Raw genomic sequence first — 7,306 nt, 5'->3', positions numbered from 1 at the left:
ACGTCTCATACGTCTGAAACGAAAGAGTTAAAATTATATATATTATCAATCATGAAATAAAAAAATTTCAATTTTTACCTCGTATTTCGATCTTGATCACGTATCTTCTTTTCCATTTCTGCGTCTGTTAATGTCTCTAGAAACGGTGCCCATTGATCAGCTTCCGAAGGTGGCCTAAAAGGTACTTCGACCGTGGGCAGAGGTGCTTCAGAAAATGCATAAGTTCTTTGGTGCCATGATAACTGTCCACGTACACTGAAATTAATCGAGATATGTATATTTTATATTAGTATATAATCAAATGTACGAGCATATCTAGTTTTGCCTACCTATAGGCAATGGCAGTGACAAATTCGCCGCCAAGTCCTAATTCGGCACAAAGCTTCATCGCAAACTTCTCGGGGTTATTTTCTTTCTCAGACATATCCCATTCTACTTGATCAACTAAAGACGTGTTGCCTACGTGTATATTTAATTTAATTATAACTCGTTGATCACATTGATCTTCTAAAATTGTTTCCTGAGGGAAAGCTTCGATCTGTTGCCTTATAGCTTGTGCGATCGCTGGTACAAAGGTAAGTGGATTTAAATCCAAGTCGTCGCATAATACTTCAGCGAACTGTTCAGGAGTTATCAGACTTTCTGAAATGAAATTTGTTCATAAATATATGACAACAGAAGTTTGTTTGACGTAATTTGTGTATTACATAAATATACCATTTTTGTTCCACGTAAAGGTGTCTCGTAGCTTTTGTCCTTCGATTTCCATGTCTAAGCGAATTGGCACTAACATTTCTTGTTGTGCTGCATTCTCCAAATTTGCCGATGGGTCTGTGTCATCAAAACTGAAAAAATGAGTGAATACATATGCATCATGTACATAATTTTATATTAATAAGAAACAAAGAAATAAGTATAAAAATATTTACCATAATGGGAATGTCCTAACTTTCTTATTATGTACCCTGTTACGATTTATTGGTGTAGCTTGTGGTACAGCGTCTAAGTGTGAACTGTTTGGCAAGCTAGGTACCCAAGGCATTGATTTCTTTGATTTTCCTTCTCTTGGGGCCGGAGGTTCAGTCGAGTGTACTGACACAGCTTTATATTTATCATCATTTCCTTCGATAATATCTTCTACTTCACTAGCTCTCAAAAGTGATACACTAGATGCAAGTACATGTTGACTTAAACCAAGTTCTACTAATTTTTTACGTTCATCGTTCGTAATGGATCTCCTGAACATTCCAGGATAACGTTTGTATAATGAACCTCGGAACAGGCGCAAATAATTGCCCACTTCTGATCCAATGCAATAATATTCTCCATTTTCCTCCACTTGGAAGCTTATAGGTTTGTCACCGTATGTACGTAAAGCCATGTTCAAATATTTCTACAAACACATGTAATACAAATATCTAATTATTAGGAAAAAGTGTAAAAATAATTTGTAAACAAGTAGCAATAGCAGAAGTGTATACGTAAGAAATTTAGTATACTGGAATTTATCAAAATAAAACTAATTAGCCAATAACCTGCTGCTCTAATTCGTGTTACAATAATCTGCACAATATTGTATACTGACAGTAACTACTATTATTATTATTGCTTACATTATTTACGTACCTGTTTGCCGGTTACTTATTACTATTCTTCTGTCAATGTTTTATTAGCATTCTCGTATACGCGGCACGAAGCGTTTTGTTTGTATCCTACAATCTGCGATTTGATATTGATTATTTCTTAGCGAATGTTTAGCGGAAATGATATACTTGAGAACATTAATATAAAATAAAATCTTACCTTGAAGAAAAAACATCCAACTGTTCAAACAGCTCGGTGGAACTGGTGGAACGCAAAGTGGAACTACGTTATTTTTACAAGAAAATCCTAAGCCACGTTCTAAAGGTGTTCATGTTCATACATACACGTATACACAGACAAGCTTGCATGGTGATATAGCACACCAACACAAATCTGTTCTCTGTTTACAAAGTTATACCAATATGTTGTTAATACAACAATGATATAACTCTTGCGAACTCGTTAGTGAAAGATTCATTAAATAATCAATTTCTATAGAAAAATGTAACAAGTCAGTAACAAATAATACACTCATTTATTTGCATATCAACCCTAGGGAATCATGTTACTTTTCCCCTACTAATTATTTCGGAATGTGGTACCAAGTTAGCAGGGGTTGAGAATAATAAACGCTAGGCGTGTCGGCGTCTGTTTTTTAATACTTTGACGGAGGTCTGCGTTAAAAACAGTTAAAAAAGGAATTCTGTTACGGTACATTAATGGTACAAGATCTGAATAAAAAATATACATATTCTTTATCTTAAAATGTGGATGCAGCGACTAATCTCGAGCTCGAAGAATGCTGCACAATATTCATGTTGCACCACTTTATAGCTTGACAAAATATCAATTTTACGACTGATACATTTTACGTACATGTGCTTGGTGTTCGATTACGAGTGGAAGAGGGTATGTTCTTATGGGGTAACAGCAGGGCGGTAGCCTTTCCCGGGGAATGGAGACGGAGAGCGTAAAATCGGGGGCTAGCGAGCATAGCCATAGCCATCATAGCAGGACTTCTCAAAAACATCATCGAACACACAGTTCTAAGTCTCATCATAGGCAGCACTCTCACAGGAGTAATAGGTATTTCAACTTATTGAAAAAGATGTATAATTTATTTTCAATTTTTTATTACAATGCGAATATATTTTTTAAAGGACAAGCCGTAGCCAGAAGAAAGAGAGGCACAATTTAGATTCTACAGAAATGGCACCTTTTCAAACAACCGTCAATGTAAGAGGAGATAGTGTTGACAATTTGGGTCAAGAAGTCATAGAAGTACAAATTTTGCCTCAGGATGAAAATTGGGGTGAAAATACTACAGCTGTCACTGGGAATACTTCTGATAGATCAGAGTCGACTGAAGATGTCAGTCATTGGCCAAATGACAATGATGGCTCGTTTAGTTCCTGTAATCGCTTTATGGGACCCATTATAGCAATTATACTTGGGCTAAGCGCTTTCCTTAGTCCTATAACTATGGTCATATTGCCTAAACTAGGATTTTTTCCTGACACCACGTCTGTTTTAACTATGCAACAGAAACTGCAATTGTTATCTTGTAACGCTGAATGTAAAGGCCAATTGCTGGGCTTAGCCTTTAAATTGGTGCTGTTAGGTATTGGAAGTTGGGCTGTGTTTTTACGATCAAGAAATGCTACTATGCCACGTATATTCTTATTCAGAGCAGGAGTGTTGCTTCTTACTACATTATGCATCTGTACTTACTGGTTATTTTATGTTGTTCAGGTAAGTAATTTTACTACATTTCAAAATCTTTCGTTAACATATATGTAATATCGTAAACGTTACAGGTTACTGAGAGTGCTAAGACTGTTGCTAATGGAGAAATAACAGAGTACAAAAACTTAGTAAATTATGCAGGTACTCTAGCGGATACTCTACTGTTTATACATTACATCGCAGTATTGTTGATTGAAATTCGTCATCAACAACCAATGTTTTATCTTAAAGTATGTTTAATTATTTTATATTTTATATTGATTTTCAGTACATAATTCTTACATGATAATGCTAATTCTTCAGGTGGTAAGATCACCAGATGGTGAATCAAGATCTTATGCAATTGGTCAATTATCAATACAACGAGCAGCGGTGTGGGTACTAGAAAGGTACTACACAGAATTTCCTATTTATAATCCATACTTAGAAAGGCTTCCAGTATCAAAATCTGGTAGAAAACAATCAAGCTTCAAATTTTACGAAGTGGACGGTGGAGTAACCGGTAGTGTACAGTCGCGAGGAGGTAGCGGCGATAGAACAGTTATATCAACTCAAACTCGTCGTAGAGACTCGAGTCATAACGAACGTTTTTACGAAGAACATGATTACGAACGTAGAGTACGAAAACGTAGAGCTAGATTAATCACTGCCGCCGAGGAAGCCTTTGCGCATATTAAACGTTTACATTCAGAAGTTGAGTCTAACCCGAATCCTGGTCCTATGGATCCTATGGAAGCTGCACAAGCAGTGTTTCCGTCGATGGCAAGAGCTTTACAGAAATACTTAAGGGTTACCCGACAACAACCACGTCATTCTGTCGAGTCCATTCTAAATCGGTTGGCACGATGTTTGGCCCAAGATGCGGCTCCACGCGCATTTTTGGAACCCTTCTTCGTAACCAGCCCCGTTCTTTCAAATGAGAAGGAGAGACAAAAACGATCGCATCATTGGGCCTTAGTTTGTGAGGGAGAATTACCTTCGCGGCCTCTCGCCAACGGTTGCGAATTTCAGTTGCGGCAAGGTGAAGTAGCTCTCTTATGCACAGCATATCATTTGCCACACTTTCATCTCACAGAGCAGCTTGCACATCCCAAATCTAATAAATTCTTGCTAAGATTAAACTCGGAAACGTCGGTTTAGTTACATTACGGAGTAGATTTCCTTTCGTTCAAAGATAATTTGCAAAAGTGTATTTCTAGAACAAAACATTAAAGTTGGATAGTTTTCCATTGTATATAATTGACAAATTTCGTACAGTACATTGAGTACTGTAACAACTATAGGAAGAAATTGATATTGAAGTACGCAGAATTATACGTTTAATAATAGTGAAGTTCTTTTAAGCTATATTTTTCAAGAGATAAAAATTTCTAAAACGACGACATAGTTCTCTCATTAAGAATCGCGAGAAGTGTTCATAATAACATTCACACGTTTGTCTTACTGCATCTGATTGCAAAACAGAGGGACAATATACATAATATTTTATTTATGATTAGGAAGAAAAATAGCTCATGACGAAGACGCACACATATTTATTTATTTCATTATTTTACATATTACCACATATATCTATACATTAGTAAAACAAGCTTGTTATATTTTGGGGTAGCTGTAACCGGGAGATTGGAACCAAAAGTTCCGATGGACAAATAGCTTTTTTAACAGTTACTGTACAATTATCTTTTTGGATAACAGGCGCAGATGTTAAAAGCATAAATGCTTATATACATATCTGATATGTATAAAAAAGAAAGAAGGGGACATTCCTACAGTGCGTTTTTGTAGTATGTGTACCTTTTTGCTCATACAGATGCTTTTTAATGTGTAACATATTTTGACTTGCAGATATAATTCTTTCCACGATACAAAAATTATTAAATCTTTTTATGACAAATTATATATTTAAACCATCAGGAACTCTGAGATTAAAATATTTTATTATTTAAGAATATGGCTAGTTTTAAACTATTTATATGTATTAATGATAACTGGAAACTTTATACCTATTGCGAAAGTATCTCGAATACTTAAAGTATTTCTACAGGTTTTATAAACAGATAATAGATATAGACGAAGCTTGCAGTTGTGATAAAGAATACTCAAATTTCAGAGCGAAATATTTTAATGAATGCACGGCCTTTCATTTCACGAGAGATATATAATGGAATGTGGATCTACCTGTATTGACTAAAATAAATCGAGATATCTGCAATCGGCGTAATTAAATATTCTGTATGGTTACTTGTATATTGCAGCTATGCTTCAAAATTACTGTTGATATTATTATTTTAGTATATACGTATGGTAGTCTTAATACTTGATTACTATAATCAAATATTGATTTCTTTATAGCCAATATATTCAATGCATCTTTAACGCGTATTATCATTTTTCATTATAACTTCATAGATTCAACTACGTTGTTATGTATGCTAATTTTAATTTCTTTTGTACATCTTTTGTTTAACTTTTGTGTTCAATTGTTATTTCACATTTTACTTTAGGAGGCTGATGATACGATTTATAATATTGTCTCTGAGACTGTACTTACTAATTAATTCGTGTACAGTAAATTATGATACTTTATAGTGTCATGTTGAAATATGTATATAAAGTATACATACATATATTATAAATGTATAATGAAATGAGCAGTATAATAATGAAACTTATTGTTACACTGAAAAAGTTCTAACGTTATAATACTCTTATGCGCATTCCTATTTAATATCTAAATGAGGATATCGAGGATTGAAATAATTTGATATATGCGTAAATTTATACATGCCTAAAAATGTATTCGGTGTATCACCATCAAAAGTGCTAAGAATGCATTACTTGCCTATGCTCATAAATTATGTTGTGTAAGATTATAGTACGTTTCAAATCTTCATATTACGTCTATAAATATTCCTTTTAATTTTTACAATTATATAGACATTGCAAGTAGTTTTATGGGACACATCTGTTATTTATGTATGAAGTATGATGATAAACAAAACGTCCATTCATTGAATGGAGTATTAAGTATTGCTTTCGGCTATAATACATTATTTTTCTTAGATTGTACTAAGATATGTATTACTTAGTCATTTAATTTTTGTAAGACATTTGTAAAAAAAAATGGAAAATAGAAAATGATACGCACAAAATGGAATTCTAATTCCATGAAATGTAATAAAAAAAGGTAAAAATAAAATAAAAGATTTTATGAATATTGTTTTTTTTAATTGTATCTATACAAGCATAGAGTCTAATTTTTTATCCTTCTAACTCCGAATAGTAAGAGAGAGAAATTAATCCTTTTTGTGAAAACATTCTTTTAATTATGTACGAAATTAATAATTCCAATTTATGTTTTTATAAATGTATGTACGTACATAAGTACGTGTATTTATTTCACAATTCGTTATTATATCGGCTTCGAATTTAAATGTGATAGTAAAGAAGTGTTAGTGCATCACAATCGCTGTTGATCGTAGTGTGTATGAATCGTACGTCCATCGTACGTCACCGAATTGTTCAGAATTGTTCACGGAGTTACGGGAGTCACGGACGGATGAAAAAGTGATATAAAGGTCCTAATATGGCTAGTGATAAAAAATCAGGCAAGTCTGCGAAAAGCACGAAGTCTACTACAGAAATATTGTCGGAATTTCAAATGCTTCGCAATGAACAAAGGGCGATGGCTAATAAATTGTCAGAAATGGAGATGGGATTAAATGAACACAAGTACGTGTTTCCTAACCTATAGTGGTAATTTCTATCATTTACGAATGTTGTCTCATAATACCGTTTATTGTTTTTAGAACTGTAATTGATACTCTAAAAAATGTAGATCCAAAGAGGAAATGCTATCGAATGACTGGAGGTGTCTTATGTGAATGTATTGTAGAAGACGTAATGCCTGCATTGGTAACAAACAAAGAACAGGTTAGATTTGTTTAATCTTCCACTAGTTAAATGGATTTAT

General features: G+C 33.8%; 2 protein-coding genes across 3 annotated transcripts in view; one reads left to right on the top strand and one right to left on the bottom strand.

Moving 5' to 3' along the window:
• Positions 1–1,910, bottom strand: part of Snr1 (SWI/SNF related, matrix associated, actin dependent regulator of chromatin, subfamily b, member 1) — a 2,356-nt gene extending 446 nt beyond the window's left edge. Inside the window, exons 1-7 of the mRNA XM_026819318.1 lie at positions 1,804–1,910; positions 1,627–1,719; positions 930–1,393; positions 718–845; positions 330–642; positions 79–255; positions 3–13 (exon numbers count right to left, since the gene is read on the bottom strand). Of these exons, the coding sequence (XP_026675119.1) occupies positions 3–13; positions 79–255; positions 330–642; positions 718–845; positions 930–1,381 (1,081 nt within the window). The 5' untranslated portion in view covers positions 1,382–1,393; positions 1,627–1,719; positions 1,804–1,910. The remainder of the gene's footprint in view (positions 1–2; positions 14–78; positions 256–329; positions 643–717; positions 846–929; positions 1,394–1,626; positions 1,720–1,803) is intronic.
• Positions 1,911–2,039: 129 nt separating this feature from the next.
• Vang (Strabismus domain-containing protein Vang) lies at positions 2,040–6,548 on the top strand. 2 transcript variants are annotated; one of them, XM_018035633.2, is made up of 5 exons: positions 2,040–2,670; positions 2,745–2,820; positions 2,884–3,336; positions 3,402–3,560; positions 3,634–6,548. In XM_018035633.2, the coding sequence occupies exons 1-5, from the start codon at positions 2,540–2,542 to the stop codon at positions 4,468–4,470; spliced, it is 1,656 nt and encodes a 551-aa protein (XP_017891122.1). In that variant the 5' UTR covers positions 2,040–2,539; the 3' UTR covers positions 4,471–6,548. The 2 variants fall into 2 exon arrangements, with proteins under 2 accessions (XP_017891122.1, XP_017891113.1); XM_018035624.2 differs by having other exon boundaries at positions 2,745–3,336.
• The last annotated feature ends 758 nt before the right edge of the window (positions 6,549–7,306 follow it).

The sequence above is a fragment of the Ceratina calcarata genome, unplaced genomic scaffold (genome assembly GCF_001652005.2).
Source record: "Ceratina calcarata isolate Rehan_Ccalc_2016 unplaced genomic scaffold, ASM165200v1 scaffold147.2, whole genome shotgun sequence".
Classification (NCBI taxonomy): domain Eukaryota; kingdom Metazoa; phylum Arthropoda; class Insecta; order Hymenoptera; family Apidae; genus Ceratina; species Ceratina calcarata.
Note: the sequence above shows the minus strand (reverse complement) of the source record. Positions and strands in the feature narration are given on the sequence as shown.